Here is a 24,283-nt window from a genome sequence, read left to right as displayed (position 1 = left end):
AAAATTTAAGGCATTTTTTTTTATTTCAGCCAAGGAATGATGCATGCTACAGATTAATCTTTACTTTTCCCACTTGGTTTTTCAAATAATACCACCATTTCAACCCCAATAAACATGGCACTTGTTTGTTTTTTCCCCTTCTAATTTATTCCAGATTTTCAAGTGTTTTCTTCAGTAACGATGCTTTCTCCTGTAGTTCAGGTCTGCTGTCTGTCTCCATAGTTGCTAAGGACTCAATCAGGAGCAGTCTGCATTCAGATGTCAAACTTTCCCACTGTTTAGATTCTGGATGGAAAGAGAAAGAAGAAAAAAAGTTCCTCATAGAACAAGCAAGCAAAAAAACCAAACCAGTCTTTCTGCTTTTCCTCCATATATCATACTCCCAAAAGAAACACAAAGAAACCCCTTGGTAACTATTCAGTATATAATGATCAGAGATTCAATAGTTGTCTCAAACCCTAATTACTGGCAATAACCTGAGAGCATGTCAGAGAGTCTCGTCCTCTGCCCCCAGTACTGGTGGGACATAGGGCATCTAGGGATGCTGAAGCAACGTGCGAAGTGCGGAGCATGAGGCAAGACACAGTAACGAAAAAGCCATTTCCACAACACAAAAAGCCTCTTTATGTGCTCATTTAAAAAAAAGTCTTGAATAAATTTTATAATTAAAAAGTCAGTTTCAACACACGGCTTTTTACTACTCCTTTCTTTCAGGGAAGTAACAGAGAAACTCAGGAAGTAAAGATCCTGTATCTTGTTTATGAGGTTCAGCCACTTTCTAGTGATGTGGTTTCAAGAAAGTTGTTTCACCGTTTTATTCATTTTATTCATCTAGAATATATTCATACACATTTGGCAAACAGTGAGAATTCAATGATATAACTTGGTGTCTAGTTACAGAAATAAGAAAAAAGGGATTTCAAGATGTGCAGTGTTACTGAGTCTAAAAAGCCTGTTTTTGGAGCCCTAGGAGAGGCGCTTTAACTGCTGAGCAAAAACAGAAAAGTAGAAATTGCAAATAAATAGGATCTGGAGAAAACTGCTCCTTCTTCCCCATTCTCAGTCCATGTGGTTAAAATAAGAAAAAAAAGAGGAGGAAAAAGAAAAAGGAAAGAAGCCTCCTCTTTAAATCAGTAACAGACACAGCACTAGAGGAAATGTTCTCTATTACCACAGATCGTTAGAAGAAATCTTCCTGATTAGAAGGTTACAAAAAGAAAAACGAAAAATAAAAAACAGGATTGAGAAAACTTCTTTCAAATTAGATGACTTGGGTGGATCACTGTTAAAATGCTTTCCCAACCCCACTCTTCAGTGTGCCGTCCTGTTTATTTACACGTGTGCAGTGAGCTCTGCTAGCCGCTGTCAAGCATGTGCGTTAATGAACCAGGATTAAATCAGGACTCATACTGGACCCAAAAACTGTGATTCGAAGATAACTATAGCTTCATAATACACAAAAAGTACATAAAATAAAATTTAAACACAATACAAATTAAAGGTTTTAGTTTTGTCTATCTCACTTGGATGTGTGCATATGTGTGTGTTTGTATTTTAGAGTAAATGCTTATTTAAAAACAAAAACAAAAAATAAAACAATTTCTAAAACATATGCCATATAATATCCTGGCTCTCTGGTCTTCTAGTCAGAACTATCAAGAACTCACCTTCAAGTTTTTTAAGCAGTAATTCTATCACAGATAAAGCTTCTGTTCTCACAGATGAGTAGGTCTTATTTTCTAAGAAGAAAATCACATAATGCACATTATTTGTTTTATATGTCTTATAAACAAAAGCTCCAAGATTAAGTTAGTGTTACTGAAAGATGTTCATAAATTATAAATTCAGGGAAAGACACACCTTTTCTTATGTAAGTTTCCCTTTGCGTGTTATCTATTATTAAATATTTTAAATGTGCCACATGTCCACATCTGTTACATTAAAAGAAAAATGTCAGCCAAATACATTAATCACCACAACAAATGGCAATATTTAAAGGATCTATTTTAGAAGTGGGAATTCAAAAGACACTGTCTCAAACACATAGTCATCTTCTCATGATACCTTAGAAAGGTTTTTAGGTTTGCACAACCTCCTCATTTTAACAAAGAACATTATGCAATTCAGGGTTACGGCCAAATTAGGGACACCTGCCTAGGATCCTGTAAAGACTAGTTTCTTAACTGCCAGTTCTTTATCCAAAAGCATACTACTTCCAAGAATTACAAATGAAACATGCTTCCTTGGTGTCTAGTTCACAGTGAAATTGTCTACCTAAAAAGTTAACACTCAATCAAGCCCTCAGCAAGAAAAGCACGAGAGGACCTTCTAACATCCTGTTATGCTACAAAGTACAGAAGTGCTCACAAGGATGATGGTGACCTGCCAATAGGACCCAGGGGTCAGCTTGAAGGCGCTTCCACTGGCCAAATCTGGGACAATGTGAGCAATGAGTTAATTAAGAAAAATAATTAATTATAAACCAATTAGGGGAAAAGGAATCCATGTATCAGTACCAATAATAAAGAGGTAGGGAGAGGGAGGGATCTTGTTTACGAGAGCTCGCCAACTGCCAAATGGTAAACATGGAAGAGAGTGCTGAGTTAGAAATCATCTTAGTAAAAACTGATTCAGGGAAAACCATCCATGCATGCTAGGTCTAGAAGACGTTCTGAAGAGAAGAAGCATATGTGCATGGTCTTAGAGTGTCTCTTCCCAGACTGCTTTGTTAGTTGCAGTTTTGAAGAAGAGCAGGTTATTGGATGTAAAAGTATGGGTCTAAAAGTATGTTCCCATAGGCTGCTTATCAGACACAGGGGGGAAAAAAGGTAACTATACAGCACAGAAAATTGAGTAGTACCTTGACCAGGTAATCAAAATTGACATCGTCAATGAGGGCAGATGGACACCCGTGCCTCCTGATGTGAGGCACGTCCCTTACGGAGGGAGTATCCCAACGGGGAAATCATGACCTGGATCTAATCATGAGGAAACATCAGACAAACACCAAATGAAAAACACTCTAGTTAAAAACGGGGGGAGGGAGACTTTTCTTCAAAATAGTCAATGTCACATAAGACAAAGAAAGGCTGAGGAAGAGTTCCAGATTAAAAGAGAATAAAAAGATATGACAACTAAATTCAATAAATGATTGAATTAAATTTCTTAATGGAGGGGAGGGGAAAAGTTATTGAGTCAAGAAAACACCTCGAATATGAATGGTAAGAATTTGATTTAAAAAACTGCCTCAATGTTATACTGCCCAAAGTCGGTAACTGTCCCGTGCTCACGCAGGAGTGCGCCATGGAAGAACTTAGGAGTAAAGGGGCATGATGTAAGCAAATACTTTCAAGTGGCTCTGGAAAAATATGTACACAGAAGTGCAAATGGTAAAGTGAATGGGGCAAAATGTTAACAGTCAACTTTGGTTAAAGGATATACAGGCCTTCGATGTACTGTTTTTTTTTAATGCCTTGACTGGGCCCCTCAGCAGGGGACGGGAGGAAAAACGAGGCACAGGCTAATGGGAAAGGCACCCCCTCCAGAGCACCCCAACCGTCCTGCCCTGAGGGACAGTGTTGTCCACGGCAAGTCCCCGGGCTCAGGTCTTTGTTTTGTTTGTTTTTCCTGGCTTTTTTAATTCCCATATTTTTCCATGTATAATGCGCACCCATGTTTTGGGCCCAAACTTTCAGGGGAAAAAATCCTTTCATTTTAAATTTTTAATTCAATTTTGTATTTATTTACTTAGAAACAATTATCTGGTATTATTTTTCATATAGATATCGTTATTGCTTTCTGGAGTTATGTTTTTAATGCATAGGCATAAGTGAAAGAATTAAAAACATTATATAAATTTATCTTTTTTATAAGATACAGAATTAATACTGACCATGCATAATGTGCATCCTTATTTTTCCCTCAAAAATTTAGGCAAAAAAAGGGCACATTATACAAAGCAAAATATGGTAAATTTATTTGGGTGACATTAGTGAATAAAATTGTATATGTTTTTCCAGTATACAATTCTATAATACATCCTCTGTATATTGCACTGCATTTACCACCCGAGGTCAAATCTCCTTCAGTCACCTTTACCCTTCACTCTCTCTCCCCCACCATCCTTTCCCTCAGGTAACCACCATCCTGTTGTCTATGTCTATGCGTTCTTGTTTGTCTTGTCTGTTCATTTGTTGCTCAGTTTTATATCATACAACTCAACAACTGAACAAACAACCCAATTTAAAAACAGGGAGAGAACCTGAACAGACACCTTTCCCAAGAAGACATACAAATGGCCAACAGATATATGAAAAGATGTTTGACTTCACTAGCTATGAGGGATGTGCAAGTCAAAACTACAATGAGATACCACCTCACACCTGTAAGAATAGTTCTTAGCAACAAGACAGGTAATAAGTGTTGAAGAGGTTGTGGAGAAAGAGGAACCCTCCTCCACTGCTGGTGGGAATGTAAACTGGTAGAGCCATTAAGGAGAACAGTATGGCAGTTGCTCAAAAAATTAGGAATAGAGTTACTGTATGACCCAGCAACCCCTCCTCTGGGTATCTACCTGGAAAATTTGAGAACATTTATTCACATGATGCATGCACCACTATGTTCTTTGCAGCATTGTTCATGATGGCCAAGACATGGGAATAATGGAAGTGTCCCTCGACAGAGGACTGGATAAAGACGTGGTACATATACACAACGGAATACTGCTCAGCCATAAGGAAAGATGAAACACTGCCATTTGCAATACCATGGATGGACCTTGAGAATACCAGGCTTAGTGAAAATCATACAGAAAAAGTCAAGAACCATATGATTTCACTCATGTGTGGGATATATGTACTATTATTGCAACTTTTCTGTAAGTTTGAAATTATTTTCAAATAAAAGCTATTTTGAAAATACTTATCACAAAGGTTTTTCTAATGTAGGTGATAAAATCCTAAACTATAGTTCCATATTAATATATTCCAGTTTGGGCATATATACTGATTACATTAAATAGAACAGTTCAGTAGTTCCATAAACTTAGTTCTAGCACAAGGCAGGAAACAGTTGAAGCTTAGCTCCTTGATCTTTGAAATTAGGACTCCTTATCAAGGTCAGTTTACCACACTCACCTAAAGAGTATGTGATTGATTTACAAGTTTCAAGGAGAATTTCAGCCAAAGCCTCAGGATCCGCGTGTTCTTCTTCCAAAAGCATTAACCTATAAAATTCAGGAGGCAAGACACAAATGCCAGTTTTGGTGTGGTTCAGTGGCTTGAGCACCAGCCTGCGAACCGAAAGGTCACCTGTTCGAATCCCAATCAGGGCATATGCCTGGGCTGCCGGCCAGGTGCCCCTGGGGCGTGCAAGAGGCAACCAATCAATGTTTTCTCTCACACATCAATGTTTCTGTCCCTCTCTCTCTCCCTCCCTTCCCCTCTCTGTAAAAAATAAGATCTTTAAAAAAGCAGAACAAAAGAAGACGTATCCCAAAACCTTTCTGACACAATTTCTATTCTGCATGTATCACTTTGTGATGTCATTGTAGCATTTACTTTTAAATTTTAAAAGAATTTCATTGATTATGCATAAATATATGTGTATTTCCAAGGGGAAAAAAGATAAATGACTGAACCATGAAGCAAATTACCCCTGAAAAAAGGCATTCATCGACTGTAGGACTCCCAGCTGCACTTTCCATGTGCTGAGTTTTAGCCGTTCACACATCAGTTTGCACAGTTCCTGACGGTAACAGCCTGGAGAAAGAGACAGAATGGGACAGAGCAGGACAGGCAGTGTAAAGGGAAAAAAGAGAGAGCAAGCGAGGGACAGACAGAAGGACAGAGACAGGAACAGACAGGGATAACGGGACAGAGAAGCGGGGGAGAGAGAAAGACAGAGAGACAGAGAGGGGGAGAGAGGAGAGGGAGGGAGCAAAAAATAAAACAACAATGCCTTTAGTCAAAGCTATGAAATTTAAAAACAAAAACAAACAAACAAAAGAAAACCATAAGAAACAAAAAAAAAACCTTCAGTGTGACTTTGTGTCCAATTCCCAAGCAAATTTCCCTGGTCAGAACTTCTCCCATGAAGGTCCTATATAACTGTTCATAGATGCTCGTTTTTAAAGCAATATCCTCCAAGGAACTGACACAGAATCTTAACACCACCCCCTCCCCCTGTAAAACATCCTGAATGACAGCCCAAGAAGGCAGAACTCGAGCGGCTGGGAGCTCCTCTGGACACTCGGGAGCTTCCGCGTGTTGTAGGGCTACCAACAGACAACAGTGCTCTATCCCAAACCTGTCATGCCAACTGCACTCATAGTTACAATTATGTAATTAACAGCACACTAACTGATGAAAGGCGTATAAAGCTCAACAAAGCAGTTATTTTTTCTAAATGCTGTAAAATTTAGTTCAGTTCACACAGGTAAAGACAGATGGGGGCGCTTGATCACTTCGTAAGAGACTAACTTCTTTCTCTGCTATAAAGAAATAAAATTCAGAAATGACAGATGATATGAGTACGATGTGTATGAGAAACCAATGTGTACCAGCTGAATTCCCAAAGGCCTTGGCCTTTCCCTTAATAACTGGCAAATAAATGTATATCTCTACGCCTTACACTAAAATAAACTGCTTTGTGTGTGAATCATTTTTATATAATTCCCTACTTTAACATTTTCTACCCCTTTCAAGAAAAAGTCAGCAGTCCTAATGGCATCAAAAAAGGAGACTTCCACTGAAGTCCATAACATAACACTAACACATAAGACCATTTACAAATAGGTATCATTTGGAAAAAGATAATGTATACATACGTATACATAGCAAATATACTTTTTAAAATTCACCAAAAATGGCAAGGCTCAGATCTGATTTTAGACATGTCCAGTCACAAATAATCAACAGACTTTTAATAACATTCAAACATATTAAAGACGTCTGGTGGGTCACAATGCAGGAACTAACACAAGGCAAACTTCTGAGGAACATGGTCCCAAGTTCAAGGCCCTGTCAAAGGACTCCTAACTAACTGCAACCTAATCCAACAATAAAAGTTTACTGTTTATTTACTTAATCTACCTTTGGAAATACATATCCAATTCTGAAAATCTCTCAAAAAGTTTCCAGGTTCTCAGTGAAACAGAGAGTTCATGTGCTTATTGGAGGAGATCTGTTTACTTACAAGGCCAGTAATTTCAAGATGAAGAGACCCCACAAATACATTCTGTGGATTCCTCAGACAACAGGATCACAAAGAAGAGTAACATTTCCTTTTACAGCCTGTCTATGTAAAGTATATCATGGTTGTTAAGAGCTGCATTGTGTCCCAAATCCACGTGTTGAAGTCCTAACCCCAGAAACCTCAGAATGTGATTCTGTTGGGAGACAGAGTCTTTAAAGGTCATACAGGTGGACCCTAGTCCAGGATGGCTGGTGTCCTTACAAGAAGAAGAGATTAGGACACACAGACTCAGATATTAGCAGGCCAAGGAGAGAGGTCTCAAAGAAACCAACACTGCTGACATCTTGATCTCAAAAAAAAAAAAAAAAAAAAAATTGTGAGAAAATGAATTTCTTTTGGATAAGCCACCCAGTCTGTGGCACTTGTTATAGCAAAGCCAGCAAACTAATACAATAGTCTATGAGGTCACTTGCCCATGGAGGAGTAAAATTTACGTTGGATAACTCTCACTATTAACCAGTCAGGCTGTACAAGAAACAGCTGCTCTCATTTGCCACACAGCACATCTTTGCTCCCATTAAGTAAACCCTGGTGCTCACGCTGAGTCTCCGCCTTCCGGGGCCAGGCTTTGCCCAGGCTCTCAAAGGCCACCAGCAGAGATTCCAGCTGGAGCTCCTTTTCCTTCTCATTCTCATCTTCGTTTTTGGTTGTCCGGACTCCAATGCTTTCAAGTGAATTCTAGAATATGTCAAAAAAAAAAAAAAAAAAAAAAAAAAAAGGAAAGCAAAATGTTTTTTTTTCCCAGTTACAGTTATACTATTAAAACAATCAAGGTACCAAAGCAGAAGATGCTAACCACGAATTAAATGCTAAATACTCTAACCTGGGTTTGTAACAGAACACTACACCTCTCTAATAAATATAGGAAATCCTTTATAAGAAATCTGTATGCAAAGGTGAAAAAAATACTGTATATGTAGTATTTGGAGCACAACATAAAAATACTTGCATTAGAATCATGGAATTAAAGATGAAAATAACTTGATAATAATCGCAATTCAAACTTCTAAGACAGGTAAACGGGTTGAGAGTGACTCATCCAGCGAGCTGGTGATATCACCAATTTAAAATATAAATCTCCCAAATCCATTATGTATGTAAAAGTTATTTAAACAGCCTTTTTACTCAGAGAAAACAACTAAAAATTAGCCGCAACACAAGAAATAAGTGCTATTTGAACTATTTCACGTTTCACAAAAAATAGGTAAACTATACCCCTCTTTCTTTAAAAAAACAAGTATGTCATTTTCCAAATGAAACTGGCCTTTTTTGGATCAAAACCCCCTGCCGGTATGGCAGAGGCGGTTAACAGTGGCGCACTGTCTTCACTCCAGGACGCCTGGGGTGGCTTCTGCTCAGGTTCATAAAGCAAAGCTTATTACAGCTACAGGGTGAGGCACAAGTAAGTTTACAGTTGTACGTATGTGAAACAGAGTTTAGTTTTGTATAATTATTTATGAGTTATTATCTTATTTGCCATACAAACAACTATAAACCTACTTTTGCCCGAATCCACTCTCAAGAATTCACTGGTCCCGTAAGTCTAGCGTTTCCGGGCTTGCAGGCTGAAACCACTGCTATAAAATAAAACAACTCCACTCTTCCCTTCTCCCATGGAGGGCTAATGGACACCCAGAACAAATCTGCATCCAGGTATCTGGTTAAGTACTGGCCAACGAAATAGAAGTGGAAGTGCCAGGCAGCAGCTTCCAGGAACGCTCCTTAAGAAGAACTGACATGCCTACTCTGACCCTTCATCCTTTCTTCATCTCTTCTGCCATCACCTGCCTGGAATGCAGATGTACCGTAGACCCTGAGGACAATGACTTTCTGCTATTTGCAGCTACACTAATCCTAACATAAAATATGCAAACAGGACACAAAAAATCTTTTCTCTTCTTCTTAGTTTTTTAAACTATAAAAGACACCTAAGAGGAGAGACAGAGGTAGTCATTACCTTTTTGATGAGAGGTATGACAATGTCAGAAAACTCCCGGAATCTGTCTTCTTTGGTGGCCTTCAAGACATCCGCTGCAGAGCTGATGGCTACGATCTTGTATTTGGGATTCTCTTTGCAACACTCCTTCAGGACAGCTTGGACAATTTCATTTGTGCTGGGCTGATTGGGCACAGGCTTTTCCAGCTCTGCACTATGGGATCCATACAAAAGCATCAACAGTTAACAAGAGCTGCAGCTTTCGGGTTCAGTTTCAGAAATGGCACCTGCACTGAAAGAACATTTACCTGCAAGCTGTCACGACACAGGCGATGGCTTTCAACAGTTCTTCCTAAAGGGATGAAAAATGAGAGAATGCTATTAAGCACATATGTCATTTATGTTCTCTGTACTATGACTACAATTACCTACAATTTAATAACTACAACAATAAAATTCGCTAGAGTCATCTTTAAGCTCTTTACTGTTTGATAAGCACATCTACAGAAGCAGAATAGCTGCCTTTATTTCCATTTCATAAAGCCTAGAGAATTGACCTGCCCAAGGTCACACAGGCAGAAGTGTCACCTGTGGAATTACAGCTACCTCTGGCTCTTAGCCCAGCCCTTCCTCAACAGCGCCGCGCTGGCTACCACTGACTTCACAACGGCAGGCTGTATCCTGCCATTGTTCGTGTGTAAAACATGATTGTTACTAATGCACAGGCCCCAGAGATGGGCGCTCTCGGGTCCAGGTTTAGACAGCCGGCCTTGTTACTCAGTTTCACATATCCCCAATCCTGATCTCTGCATCAGGTCACCAGGTACAAAAGGGTATCTACAGATTTAAATAGCTGAACGTGAAAAATAAAAATCAAATTTCCAGCATTACTGTGCAATATTCAGGACACATGGGTTGCACTTTAATGAAATATCATATTTAATCATGCTAAGCTCACCCTTTTCCCACTGGCTATAAAAATCAATCCATCTGATGTCCCACAAAACCAGATTCTAATTTTTACAGGAAATGAAAGGGGAAGTCATAATCCTTTCAGGATACCTTAAATTTAACTGGGCACGAATGGTTCCTTTACCTTTCCTGCCCATGTTCTTCCAGCCAGGCCTTGCAGTAATGCGGTCAGTATCATTCCCAGATATGGAGGTACTAGGGAGCTGGTTTGTTTTGCAATAGATGCCATGGCAATTGCACCCTGGGCTTTCATTTTCCAGGACTGAGACTGTAAAGCCTTCTGGGTAATAGTAATCAACTCCTGCAGGTATAGCCGAATGCCACCAAAGGAACCTAGGTTATAAGAAGGAAAATTAAAGCAACTTTTACATGACAAAAAAACCAAACCAACCAACCCTGATTTTTCTTTTATAAGTCTGAAAAAAAGTCAGTGACTGTCAATCAAAAGCAGCGATTCTCAAAAGTCACATTACACCACTCTTTAAAAGGGAGAGGAAGCGGGTGCTGTGCAATCTTCACAACAGGACTTTCTGAACTTGGGTATGTCGGCGAAGGTATTGCGCCAACAGTCCTCATCCACTGACACGCATCAAGGTGGAAAAAAAAAAGGAGCTGAGAAACACTACTCTAAATAATACCCTAAGGCAACATATTATAAAATCACTATTCACTCAGCTGACGTAAGTGAAACTGGACTCGGCTGGGGCAGAGTTTCTCCTCTCGCACAGGCGGCAGGGAGGGAAGAAAGGGACCAGGCTCCAAGGGCCGACCTTTAGAATTCGGCAATGGTGATGTGGGCTCAAAACGAAATAGGACACATGCTGTTAAGGTCCCCGGAAAGTAACTATAGGAGCTTATGAATAAAAATTGTGAGTAAAAAACTCCACAGTTGGGATTCTTAAGAAACAGATTTAGTTTACAGGCACTGTTTACTAACCAGGTACATTCTCCTGCCACACTTCAGTCCATAGGTTACACTCTTCCTTTTCTGATTTCTCCTCATCAGCAACTTCATGCATGCCTAGAAATGCCAATGGCAGAACTTCTTTGGCATGGTTCTTCAATACGTCAGGGCTGTATCGTCCAATAGCATGAATAGTCAAAGCACAGGAGGTCTTGTAGATGGGTTCTGAGGAGAAGCAGGAAAAAAACACAATCTTTATGATACTTACTGTTTTTAGCGGTAACTGATCTATAAACAGGCTATTATTGCTCAATTTGCACCCCAACAAAACAGTAAAATCACCTAGAAGTGTTCCTAGCAAAGCACATAAAATCACAGAAAGACCTGATGTGTATTGTTTTATTAGGTTGTTAACATCTAAATATAAACATAAGAAAGGTACCATCTTTCTCCATATACCAGCCATTGAGCTTCTGCAAGAGTTTCTCAGTGCTGCTATCCCGTGAGGTCTGAAAAAACACAAACAATCCTGTCATTTCTTTATAATTATCTAAGTATAAGTACTTAATTAAATAAGAAATTCAACTCACCCGAACTAAATGGCCCATGGCAAAAGCACAGGATTTCTGAATTACACTGTTCCGATCTGTCAGGCCACTAAGCAAAGCACTCATGAGTTTACCTATCGGAAATAAAGGAGAAAAATCTGATACTTGGTTGACCGCATGTTTTGCTCTGTTCCCAGAGCCAAAACAAACTTAACCCTGCAATTAGTACCTGATTTATGCCATGGTGATGTAGAGCCCTTGTACGCTATAGTTGCACTACCCATTTGCTTCCTTTTGCCTGATACAAAATTAAAAAGTAAACTCTGTCTAGAAAATTGTTAAGAAAGTTGAAAAAAAATGAAAACTAGGTATACAAAGTTCATTAGGCCCATCTGGGAGCCAATCTAAGAAGAGAAAAATGCTGATGTAAAAGTAGCTATATAGTAAAAATATCCTACATGATGGCAGATACTTTCACCTTCTGTCCCACTACGAAATAATCAAACTCTTATGAAACAGTTTGCTAAACTGGATCATCCTTTACCTCTTACGTACAAAAAGATAAAGGTACTACCTTTGAGTGACAAAAAGTATACAGTATCGCAAGCATGTCAGAGTGATAATTCTTCTTCTTTTGACAACCTTATCAAACAAGACATGGCCATATAAAAGCACCATCACACAAGTTTTTGACAAACTCACCTGAGTAAGGTGTTAGGTCCTGGGGACACTGAGTAGTTAATGACACAATGACACTGGCACAGCCGCCCTACAGGGTTACAAAGGCAAAGGTCTAAATCTGATGATCACAGTGCTCTATTACACCCTTTGTTTTAGGTGGGTGACAAAGATTAAAGACAAGATATACACAAAGCCTAAGAGCCTCTCCAGGATTCAATCTAGAAAGGGGAAAACTCCGCTTTTAAATGAGCCAAGCAGAGACTTTTTTCAAAAGCCAGCAGGAAGATGGGCCCTCTCTTACACTGCAACTAAGCAAGAAAATTGGTTCAGTCTTTTGGGAGGGCAACATGTCATCTTGTCCATCCTTGCTCTAACATTTCCAGTTCTAGAAATTTAACCAAAAGAAAGAGCTTCCAATGTGTCCCAAGACATTCATCACAGCACCTTGTTTAGTATCAAAAAAGCCAAAAACAAACAGGGTGTTCCTTGATGGATTAAAATAAATAATGTTACAGCCACACAACAGATTATCATACGGCCATTAAAGAAGACACTGCAGAAGACACAGACACAAATAAGAGACTGGAAGAAAACACTTCAAAATCTTTAACAGCAATTATCTCTGGGTAGTAAACTTAGGACAATTTTTAACTTTCCCCTGATCTATAAATGCTGAAGTTTTAATATACAATCAGGTGTTAATTTTGTCAGGAGAATAAAAAGTGAGCTGTTCATTTTTAAAGTGTGGGGGGAGGGTCTGATCCTTGAAAAATCTTGGAAAGATACTTTTCCTATCCACACACCTGCTGAGCCCTCTATGAAAAAGGCTAATCACCACCTAAAAACCACACCCTGATAACTGGATGAGCATTTCCATTAATAACTGATCATGAACAAGCACCCAGAGGCATGTACAAGGGACAGAAATGATTCTACTAAAAAAGTAAGATAGTATTTATTAAGTCACATGCTTCATTTCCTGAATGAGTTACATGTTTAATTTATTAGTGCAACCATAAAAACAAACTGGTTAACTTAAAGTATTAGGTTTTACTTTTAAAAATATGCATTTCCAACATGATGACTATTATACTTTTGCAGCCTAAACACGTGGAAATTACACTTGTGAAAAATACTTACCTTAGTCCCCAGACCTACACCGCTTCTGATTAGTTCACATAATCTGGGAACTAGCTCGCCCAGCACGGATACATCAAGGTATTGCAGGCACTTTTGGAAAAGAATAAATACAAAGTTAACCTTAGCAAATAATTAAGTCCATACCACATCTTCAATTAAAAACCGCCCATGTCAGATATGTATCCACTGGATTCGACATGAAGTTGAAAAAATCTCTGGTTTGATTTTGCTCTAATTTCAATGTTAAAACCACTACTATACTTAGAAACAAAAATCATTCACCAGTGGTTCAACATTAAAAACAAAACAAAAATAAGGAAAAATGCTGACTTTCTAAAGGAGAAAATATATGATTACCCAAGAAAAAAGGTTCTCTCTGGGCCTACTTCCTCTATCAATCCACTGTTAGTATAAAAGACCTACATTAAACACCTTCAGTAGGCCTGCCCAACCAAACCATCTTTAGTAAAGTCAATTTCTTAGCAGAAATTGCTATACTCTAGTTTTGAAAAATGCAATGAACTGTACTATCAATGAGCACATCTACAAGGTGTCTGCTAACTATTTCTATTTCTGTAAGCTTTCTTTTCCCCCCAATAATCCAACTAAGACATAACATTCTTAGACCAAACTTTGGTAGCAGTCTCCCAGGAAAGCAGTAAAAAATATGTACTTCTTTGCTCCAGCCCAGCAATCTGCTTAGTAAAACAATTTCCAGTGGCTCAGAAGCTCTGGGTTAACCACTCCAGGGCAGGCAGAGCTGAGTCAACTTTAGCGACGTTAGCAGCCCCTAATCCAAGAGTCCAGGAATTTAGGAATCTCGGTGCTAAGCATCTCCTTTCTGAAAATCCCTTCCTATGACTAAAAAAAAAAAAAAAAAAAAAAAAATGAGGACTGCTCAATTCCCTTCCCTTACCTTTACGCTGCCTGCCCTCCTGAAGTCCAGCCTACACTGTCTTAGGCCCTCCCAAAGACAATGCTCAGGCAGAGACAAAAGTCTGAATCTTGCTAAATAGGCCAAAAGATATTTATATCTATACAGAAATCTTGTAATATATGTTCTCCTAGAACACAACTCTGGACTAATGGATTCTATTATTTGAAAAATTGTTTTTTCCATTTAGTAACAGCGATTATACTAAGAAAAAACTGAAGTCACAATAGCCGCTGACTCATCTCTTAAATTTCCATTTCATTCAATGTAACCTGAAGACTTTGAACAATTACACTCTAAGGTAAGCCAACAAACATGAGCTTTCTCATCACATTAGGCACTGACCATGTTGATTGTTTCCATCATGGGGGAGGACCTGGCAGCGCTGAGTCGAGCACTGTCCATCGCAGCCTGTGAACACAGATTGAAGTCACTCAGTACATTCAATTAACTAAGAACCACGTCCACACACTCCCATAAAAAGGCTTTATGCCCAACTGAAGACTCTTTTTTTACAATAACATATATAACTCAGTCAAACGTAAGTCTAACTCTAATTTCTTTTTGACACTCAACCATTTGCCTGCAGAGGCAGCATCTCACTACAGGTAAGAAATTCAGACAGTTAGAAATTAACTGTCATCAGAAATTAACATCGCATGGCTCTGAGCAATTCATTGAGCCTTCCTGAGCGTTAGGTTCTCCATCCACTAAATAAAGGACGAGACTAAACAAATTTCTATCTAAGGTGTTTAAAAAATGTGTGTAAGCAACAAAAAAAAATTCCATCCATTTCATTGCTTGAACTTCATAAAGGGCCCTCACATTGACAATGGTATTTCAGTCTACTATCTGTGCTGCAGGAGAGAGGTCAACGCTACCCAACATTGTAAATAAGGAAAGGCACAGAGAAGTGACTTGCCCAGGGCTGCAAAATCTTGACTAGCATTTACATTTCCTAATTCTCAACACCTAGAAGGCTGGGGAACCTAGGAAGGGGCAAGATTACTGCTAAGAGAATGGAGAAGAAACAGCAACATTAGAGACAAAGGGAAAAGAGAATAAGTTATTAGAATAGCAGAGGCAAGTTAAAAATCAAATAGTCAAATAATTAAAAAAATGTACAATCTATATGACAAAGGTTTGATAGTCCTAATAAACAAAGACGAATATAAAAACATAAATAAGTACAAAAACAGGCATGGAATATAAACACAATTCAGAGATAAAATAAAAATGGCTAATTCAGTATTAAACAACAATGGACAACACTAGCAACAGGAAAGCGAAAATTAGAACAATGATTCTTGCCTATCAGATTGATATTATTCAATGTTGGCTTTAAGATATGGAGAAAACAGAATACTCAAAACCTTTGATGCCATAAAATCTCTCCTACAAAAATTCTAAATCACCTCACTGTGCATTACTAGGCATGCATGAAAAAGAATGAAAATAGATGTATATTGACACGATACATTGTTAATGACAAAAAGTGAGTTGCAGAACAACTTTCACAGGCTGAGTCTATTTTAAGATTAGCATGTTTGTTTAGTTTTGTAGCTTAAGGCTACAAAAGACTTTGGACACAGACACAGGACATGGGGGACAGTGGGTCCTCGGGAGGGACTACTGTGCTGGCGGGGGGGCGAGGGTTCCCAGGGAGTTACTTTCTACTGTGTTGTTTTAATCTTTCACAATAAATATGTTTCATCTGTAATGTTTTTAAAACGCTAATTAAAAAAAAACAAACCTACAACATATCTAAAAAGCAGAAACATTTTAGATTATGCCAAAATCTAGATACGAATCTTCTTTACTTGTAGGGTAGGAGTGGTCCATAAACAGACTCTTGAGAATATAGACCCAAGCCCTAAAAAATAAGCGTCTACAAAAAAACTGTGTTAAATAATTGTTAGTGCATTTTCCGTATGAAGGTGTCATTTTTTCTGATTCACAGAGTGGTGTATGAGCCCTCTCTCCCCACCCCTGCAGAAGAACAATCCAAGTGGTCACAGTAACTGAGCTGTTTCAAGAGTGGCGAAAGCATCATTCGATCATGCGGCTTGTCTAAGGACAATGGAAGGACGGTTCGGATGGGCCCCAGCACCTTAACAGGGCTCCTCCTTCATACCTGCCAAAATGCCTGTCTTGTCAACTCACCTTTTCCTGCTCTGTGGCCCGGAGACTCAAGTAATTGAGAACTTGCGGTTCCAATACACTCAGGGATTCTAGCAGAGCCGGGATGAGTTTTGGTGCATGTGGCTTCAACATGGCTCCTGCACTTTTGCTGATCTTCACAAGGGTGTTAATGCTACAGACACAGGAAACACAGAGACCTTTTAACAATACTAACAAGCCTGACAAATCTAATCATGAAGATGTCTTGCAGTTTACTGCATGCCGGAATATACTCAATTGGTTATAGAGTCTGGACTGAGTATTATTTTTTTTTACTCTGTATTAGAGAAATTTTCACACAAACATGAATGTAGAGAAAATCCTGTTAAATTCTATGTATTCTCCACCAGTTCAACAATTAGCAACCTTTGACCAATTTTATTTCATTTATACCTCTGCCATAATACACATAGTCATATTTTTTCTCCTGCCATTGTATTATTTTGAAGCATATCCTCTAACTAAACTTCAGTATGTATCAGTAAAAGGCAAGGACAATTTATCATAATCAAAATGCCAGTTCACACCTAAAAATATTAATAATTTTTTTCATACCACCTAATATCTAAAATTCCCTGCTTCACAACCGTGTTTAAGTGGTTGTTGTAATTGAATCCAGGGTCCATCCACACGTGGCAATTTACTACATTTCTTGAAACTTTCTTCTTATCATTTATTTGTCCTCTTCAGGACATGAGGATACACGGTTTCACCTAACGAGTTCCTCCTTTGTCTCTTGTACAGATCTGCAGGCTAAATCAAGTTCAGGTTCAATTTTTTAAAAACAAGAACCTGTCATAGGGGGTGCCGTGTGTGCCCTGCTTCGTCCCACCAGAATGCACATAATGACTGCTCCTCTTTTTTGCTGTTGAGAGTGACCAGTGGATTCCCTGAACCATGCATTATAAAGTTCCCCATCAGCCTCTTACCAGTGGGTTTAGGAGCCACTACTAATCATTACCTAGACTATTCTACTGAGGACAGCAAAATGATGACATCCTGATTTTATCATTCCTTGGCATTTGTTAGGTCAGTCCTTCTAAAAAGAACTTTGACTCATCAAGTACTTATTAATTACTATGAAATACTGTTGGTACTATCAATTTGATCTACTTTTAAGAGTGAAATAAAAATTGAATAAACTTCCTAGATAGTATCCTAGTTTAAAAACAAAAAAATGCAAACTAGAATCCTTCTCGGTTGATTTGAACTAAAAAAGGCCCTATATATCTAAATGTGTGAGCGTAGTCTTTAAATATTTAATTATTGCAGGTGGTAAACAGTTCATTTTAAAACTAGTAAGTGCGACAATATTACTAAAAGGTACAACCAAAAAGCAAACTCCCAACGACCTATGGCATAATAGGAAAATTTGCTTTCTGGGCACAGAGGCCAATAACAAATTTTTTAACACACTCTACTCAAGGGGTTGAGGCCAAATGGCAAAATGCTGGTCAAAAGCAAGGTTCCCATGGGAATGTTTTTGTGAAAATGTTCTAGGCCTTTTAATAATGCACTTTCTTGGGTTACTGTGAGTTCTCCTCAACTGATTTTCCACACTTTCAAATCTAACATTCAAAAAAAATGCAATTCAGCTAAATGGCTAGGAAGTGACTAGAGCCGGCATATTCATTTCATCAGCTGGTTCACACCTGAGGGATCGAACTTCTGTCACAGGACTCATCATTCCTTTGTCCAGAAGGCAAGGCAGAAGGGCAGCGATGGTTCTCTGGCCAGCTGCTCCTTTGGCAGGGTCACACATTTTCACACAAACCTCACACACAAAGAGTATGGAAATTAGTGAAACTGACCTCTCACCCAACACTTCCTACTTCCCATATCCATAGAAAAGGATGAGTGAATCCACTTTCTATGACACTACAGAAAGAAACAGAAGAATGAGATCTGGGATTGAATCCTATGTCTACCAATGACTAAATGGAAAATTTGGTAACGCGCTCTACCAAAGTCGAAGCTTTGGACTTTGAATTGGAGAAATAGGAAACCACTGAAGATGAAATGAGAAAATGAGTAAGAAAGTATTTGACAACATGACCTAGACTGTATCACAAAATCAAGTTCAAGGAGAAAACCAGTTTCAAAAAGCTTGCCAGCCTCATAAATGTGAAAGGCAGAGTAACACATAAACATAGCAATAATAAAGAGAAAAGGATAGATAGTGCTTAATCTAAATGAGTAATGTGTATTTCAGGGTCAAATAAACGTCATACCTTATATAAAGACTCAAAACAGCTGACCATTTTTAAAAAAACAGAGATACACATTGCTAAAAAGTACTAATAGGTAGTCTAGTGTTACAGCTCCTAGCTTTCATTCATTGTAAGGATGATGAGCTATAACATGATACCAATCACACTGCAACTAAATGTTATATGGTAAAAACTAAGTGATCAGCATGGTCACTTAGAACCCTGTCCCCCTTCACCTCCAGTACAAGATAAGAGTATTCACCTTGCTCAGAGTTTTCAGAGCTAGTTCAGCTGCTTTTCGTACAGACTCCTAAAAACAAGAAGAGTATGGCATCATAACAGTTCCTTCCACAATGCATAACAACTGCCTCTGCCTCCACACGAATTAGTGCAAAGTCCTGCTTAATACTAAGCAAAAAACTAGCATCTCATCAGGCTCTTTTGCCCATAGCAACATGCCATATATATAAAATAAACTAGGTATGACCTATTTTGACCTTAGAAAAACATGGCTATTAAATAAATAGTTTAGAAACTAAATGTATTATAGGAACAAATGTAAAGGTTTTGTGAGGATTCTAATTCTAACAGACTTTAAAAGAAACTTCTAATGAATAAACAAAAAGGGCAAAACTGAAATGCCTAATTTTAATGGTAATATATCAAAATATCTAAAATTTAGATTGTCCAGGAAAAATTCAAAGGAATTGGTCACATTATTTAGGAATGACTGATCCAATTTATGAAACTTATTCTGGATTATTTCTAAACTGTATTTGTCCCTAATCAATAGCAACCTGAGATCTCTACTGAAAGAAAGGCAGGCCGTAACCACCTTAAAAAAAAGTCATTTCAATTTAGATCTAAAGATACCCAACCCTACAAATTCACAGGCACAGCAAAACTGAAATTTTAGCCCTGGCTGGTGTGGCTCGGTGGATTGAGTGCCAGCCTGTGAACCAAAGGGTCACCAGTTACGAGTCCCAGACAGGGCACCTGCCCAGGTTGTGACCAGATTCCCCAGTAGGGGGCGCTCGAGAGGCAACCACACATTGATATTTCTCTCCCTCTCTTTCTCCCTCCCCTCCCCTCTCTAAAAAATGAATTAATAAAATCTTTAAAAAATAATGCTATGGAAAAATGGATTAGAAAAATAGTATTAAAAAAAAGACTGAAACTCTGGGGAGAACTTGCAGTCTTTAAAAATCTTCTGGATACTGAATTTTAAAATATATTACCATACATATTTTAACAATTTCAATTTAAGCTACTCTATAAATAAATGCAGATTTTACCTTTATATCATCTTGTACTCTAAAAAGAGTTTCCCAAATTTCTGGAAGTGTATCAATGATGTCATCTAGGGGTCTTCCTCTCAATAAGTCATTCAGAGCTAAGCAGCTGAAAATAAACAATTTGGTTTTAAGTATGATCAAGAAAGCTCAATATTTTACTCTAAAACATTCATGTAAAACAAGAACTTGGACTCTGCCTCTATTTCCAGCCCTATAACCCCACCCCAAGACAACCATGACTAGTCCCTCCTGGTGCCTCAAATATACCACAGACATACGGCCTTTACAGTCATCACGTCTGTTTCCCACAACTATAATACAATCTCTAAGAGATGATGCATCATTTTCCCTTACCAGTGTACCCCCGGGGCTTAGCGCTCTGCCAAGCACATTGCAGGCACTAAATAAATACAAATTATATGTGTGTACAAAAATCCTCCCCTAGCAAAGTCATGAGAGTATATAATCTTGGTGTCTACCAATTTAACAAATGATCTTCTACTTCTTTAATTTCATACATAAAAAAACTAAGATATCTTAGGAAAACCATTGACTAGAGTTCGGATATTTAGATAACAATAACTGTCTAACCCATCCTGAAATATGCTTTTTAGTAGCTATAATTTACCTTTGGCACAAAGTATAAAACTTGGAAACCTGAAGAAAAAAAAATTCTGTTGCATTTAACTAGTCTTGTAATTCCTGAAATAGTACCTGGATTCTCGAACTCGCCACATATTACTGGTAAGGTTCTTTATCAAATCTTGAAGAATTTCCTTCAAATACTTATCCACCTAATAAAAGAAAAATGATAAAATTTAAAATGTGACATCTATCAATAATCAATTTATTCATCTCTTAACCACCTGACCATGTTTCTGTCTGTAACAGCCTATGTCTCTCTCTAGACTTCTCGTCCCACTACTCTCTTCCCACTTTGGTCACTAAAAGCTGTCAGACTGACCATTCTAAAATGCAAACTTGATCCTCAAATCAGGCACCTCCTTCACAGAAAAGAGTGACCCACTGTCCTCTGTGTTCCCACAGCACCTCCTGAAGCACGTGTGAGTCCTCACAACCACTGTGCTGCTCCGTCACACTGAGGCCTCACGAGCAGGGACAGAGTCTCGCTGGTCTCCCTGGTACCTTGCATAGTCTAGCACATAAAGAAGTATTATAATTGCTCAGAATCACAGATGCATTTAATCTTTTAAGCCTCTGTTTTGATATACATGTATCGACTTGGTAATAACAAACTGATGGCAGACTCCGTTTCAATACTGATCCAGAGAACCTCAAAATGTATGGCTTTTCCACCTGTACTCTTATAGATGTTTTGTTATCTTCACTTTCAGGTAAGAAAACCAAGACAGAGGTAAATAACTCACCTAACATTTAACAAAGGGATGTTTTTCTATGTCTACTTCTCTAAACTTTCCCCACAGTGACCTCATCCACACTGTGGCTTCCCCTGTCACTAATACAGAGATGACAACCACTTGCGAATTTAGGCTGTGTGCCCTGAACTCAGATCTATAAAGCCAACTGGCCCATTAGATTTTGACTGACCCGGTGGTACCAAATGATCTCCTGGAGCAAACGAAACTCACCACCCCTTCAGGCTGACCCCTAAGTGCCTATCTCCATGAACAAGAACCCTCTCAGCCTATTATCAGACTGAAGAGAAAGGTAAGGGCCACATACCATGCACAGGGACTAAAAAGGTACAATAAGGATCAATGGAATTTATTTAAAGTGAACTATGAAACCACTAAAGGGTTTTAACCCAAAAAGGCATAATCCAATTTGCATTTTTTTAAAAAATCACTTTTACTGCTGATAATTGAATGAAGGAAGGTGAAGAGTAAGATGGCAACCTGTTCATCAAGGGAAAATAAAGAAAAGAATGGATTCAAGAAACACTTTGGAAGCAGAATCATCACAATGAGCCACTGGATTCCATTGAGGGTGAGGGTTAGACAGACAAAATTAAAGATGAAACCAAGTCTCCTGGCTTGCGAAAATGGATGTATACTGAGAATAGAGAGGGAAGGTCTTTTTTTTTTTTTTAAGTCCTATTCTAGACATGTTAAGTCTAAGTTATCTTGAAAAAAGCATTCAAGTTAAGATGACAAGCAGCAGTTAGATATGCAAATCAGAAGCACAAGTCTTGTCTGGGCCAAAAACTAAGATCAGGAACCATCAGAGTAACTGCCCTGAAACTCATGAGCTCACTCATAATGATAAAGCTGAGAGAGTAAAAGGTACTCAGAGGCAAGCCTGGAGTGGAGAAGTCCTAATATCTAAGAGTGGAAGAGAGTATGAGAAGCGGCCAGATGACAGAAACCTACATGGTAATTGCTGGCTTCCTGGTCTCTCTCCTCAATTAAGTCAGCTCCTTGAAGGCAGGGACCATGACCTATCCTCCACGCATCGATATTACCTAACAACATACAAGTATGCCACTTGTGTGAATATACTGCCACTTCCTTACCCAGTCACCCAATGGACATCTCGATTGTACCCATTTCTGAGATTTAAACAAATGTTGCCATGAGCATATTTGATAGTTTGAAAGAAGAAAGCAAGCAAGAACTAAAACAACTTTTATTTGTTTGAACAGTAAGTATACAAGGGAAGAAAGGAAAATGGGCACTGGGTTTAAATCCTGTACACAAACTTAGACAAGGGTTCACAAATACTTGCCGTTGATTTGTCAGTGACCAACGCATTCCAAATACTTGTCATGGCCTGTCTAATGCCAAGGTTGGGGTCAAACTGATAACGATAGAGACGAGGAACGAGCTGAGGCAAAAAAGGGGCCAGCTGTTCTCCAGCTCTGGTAGCGATTACGTTAAAACCAAAAGCAGCACCCTAAAAAAATAAGATGAAGTGGATCGGATACATCTTTGTTAGTAAAATATTAACATATTCAATCTATGAAGGTCACAAAACTCTCCCTCCCAAACTTGTCCCTGAATTGAGCCTGACTTAGGCGGTATCTGAGCTTCACCACATGGAGGTCTGGCTCTCTCTAATCATAGACTTTTATAAAACATGCTGCACACCAACTGCCAAAGTCCACCCACGGTAACAGATTTGGTTTTGGAGGGAAGTAAAAAATAAAAACTGTCTAGGAATCATAACTTACCTTCCTAGAGTTCCACATTGCATGATGGTTGGCTAAATTCATAAATTTATACACCAGATCTGGCTGACTAAGATCACTGGCCAGAGAACAAAGCTCCTTGTAAGTAGAGAGGCCCTGCCTTGGAAACAGACAAAAGGTAAACAATAATGTATTTCTCTGTCTCTGGCCTAATCAAAATTATGTCACAAATATTACTAGGACATCCTAAAATTATGTTTTCATTGAATTTCCAATATTGAGTTATCTTATTACCAGAGAGGCAGAGAACAAGACTGAGAAAAATATAAAGAGGCACGTAATTCAATAATCAACAATAGCTGGTAAATGTCCCAAACACACCTGCAACTCTCATGGAGGTAGCGCCCTCACCACCTCGGGAGGCGGCTCAGTAACTCTTCCTTATTCTGTGCACGACCCCCTCTCTGTCATGAGGCTGACTTGAAGACAGCTTCCGTCCTCCCTGAGTCTTTCCTAGCTAGAGCACACCAACCTTGGTAATAACATATTTGAGTCCTGTCAATTTTCCTCTGAACATATAACATCTGTTCAAATACCTCATCATTCGCATTACTTATTTTATGAAAATTTATTATTTATTTTTTAGAGAAAGGGGAAGGGAGGGAGAAAGAGGGAGAGAAACGTTGATGCGAGGGAGAAACATCAATCAGCTGCCTCTCATATGTGCCCAGACAGGAGATGATACCCATGACCCAGGCATGAGCCTTGACCAGGAATCGTGCTGGCAACCTTTCAGTTTGCAAGACGACAGCCAGTCCACTGAGCCACACTAGCCAGGGCAAAAGTGAGCATCTTTTATTAAAAACTCAGGAGTCTACAGGCAGAGTAAGTAAAGGACAACAACTTTTGATGAAACCAGTGAGCTAAGGGGAGAACACTAACGTCGCCGACAACACTGAAGCAGGGCTCTGCCTGACGCTAGAGCCAGGCCCGGCAAGCTGCAGCTTTACCTGAGGATGTTTACAGGAAAAGCAACAGCGTACACACAATGGAGTAATGACAAGATACAGGAGGTAAGGCTCTAGGAATCAATTTGAAGTGCTAAACTGGTAGACTCTG

The 24,283-nt window shown here is 38.8% G+C and overlaps 1 protein-coding gene across 3 annotated transcripts in view; it reads right to left on the bottom strand.

Annotated features, from left to right (window-relative positions):
* The window catches only part of ECPAS (Ecm29 proteasome adaptor and scaffold), a 95,487-nt gene continuing 71,204 nt past the window's right edge, over positions 1-24,283 (bottom strand). For 2 of the 3 annotated variants that reach the window (XM_054584528.1, XM_054584529.1), the window contains exons 29-49: positions 23,207-23,324; positions 22,762-22,929; positions 20,770-20,849; positions 20,056-20,161; positions 19,023-19,070; positions 18,203-18,324; positions 16,533-16,683; positions 14,715-14,780; positions 13,436-13,525; positions 12,317-12,383; positions 11,657-11,748; positions 11,509-11,575; positions 11,100-11,291; positions 10,287-10,495; positions 9,499-9,542; positions 9,212-9,404; positions 7,794-7,932; positions 5,654-5,759; positions 5,136-5,224; positions 1,668-1,739; positions 2-285 (exon numbers count right to left, since the gene is read on the bottom strand). In XM_054584528.1, the coding sequence (XP_054440503.1) occupies positions 146-285; positions 1,668-1,739; positions 5,136-5,224; positions 5,654-5,759; positions 7,794-7,932; positions 9,212-9,404; positions 9,499-9,542; positions 10,287-10,495; positions 11,100-11,291; positions 11,509-11,575; positions 11,657-11,748; positions 12,317-12,383; positions 13,436-13,525; positions 14,715-14,780; positions 16,533-16,683; positions 18,203-18,324; positions 19,023-19,070; positions 20,056-20,161; positions 20,770-20,849; positions 22,762-22,929; positions 23,207-23,324 (2,359 nt within the window). In that variant the 3' untranslated portion in view covers positions 2-145. Of the gene's footprint in view, positions 286-1,667; positions 1,740-5,135; positions 5,225-5,653; positions 5,760-7,793; positions 7,933-9,211; positions 9,405-9,498; positions 9,543-10,286; positions 10,496-11,099; positions 11,292-11,508; positions 11,576-11,656; positions 11,749-12,316; positions 12,384-13,435; positions 13,526-14,714; positions 14,781-16,532; positions 16,684-18,202; positions 18,325-19,022; positions 19,071-20,055; positions 20,162-20,769; positions 20,850-22,761; positions 22,930-23,206; positions 23,325-24,283 lie in introns of all 3 variants that reach the window. The other variant, XM_054584530.1, reaches the window with a different exon arrangement.

The sequence above is a fragment of the Pteronotus mesoamericanus genome, unplaced genomic scaffold, assembly GCF_021234165.1.
Source record: "Pteronotus mesoamericanus isolate MK-2021 breed Mesoamerican mustached bat unplaced genomic scaffold, CSHL_Meso_final contig_78, whole genome shotgun sequence".
Taxonomy (NCBI): Eukaryota; Metazoa; Chordata; class Mammalia; order Chiroptera; family Mormoopidae; genus Pteronotus; species Pteronotus mesoamericanus.
The sequence above is the reverse complement of the archived record's forward strand: the minus strand, read 5'-3'. Positions and strand labels throughout refer to the sequence as shown.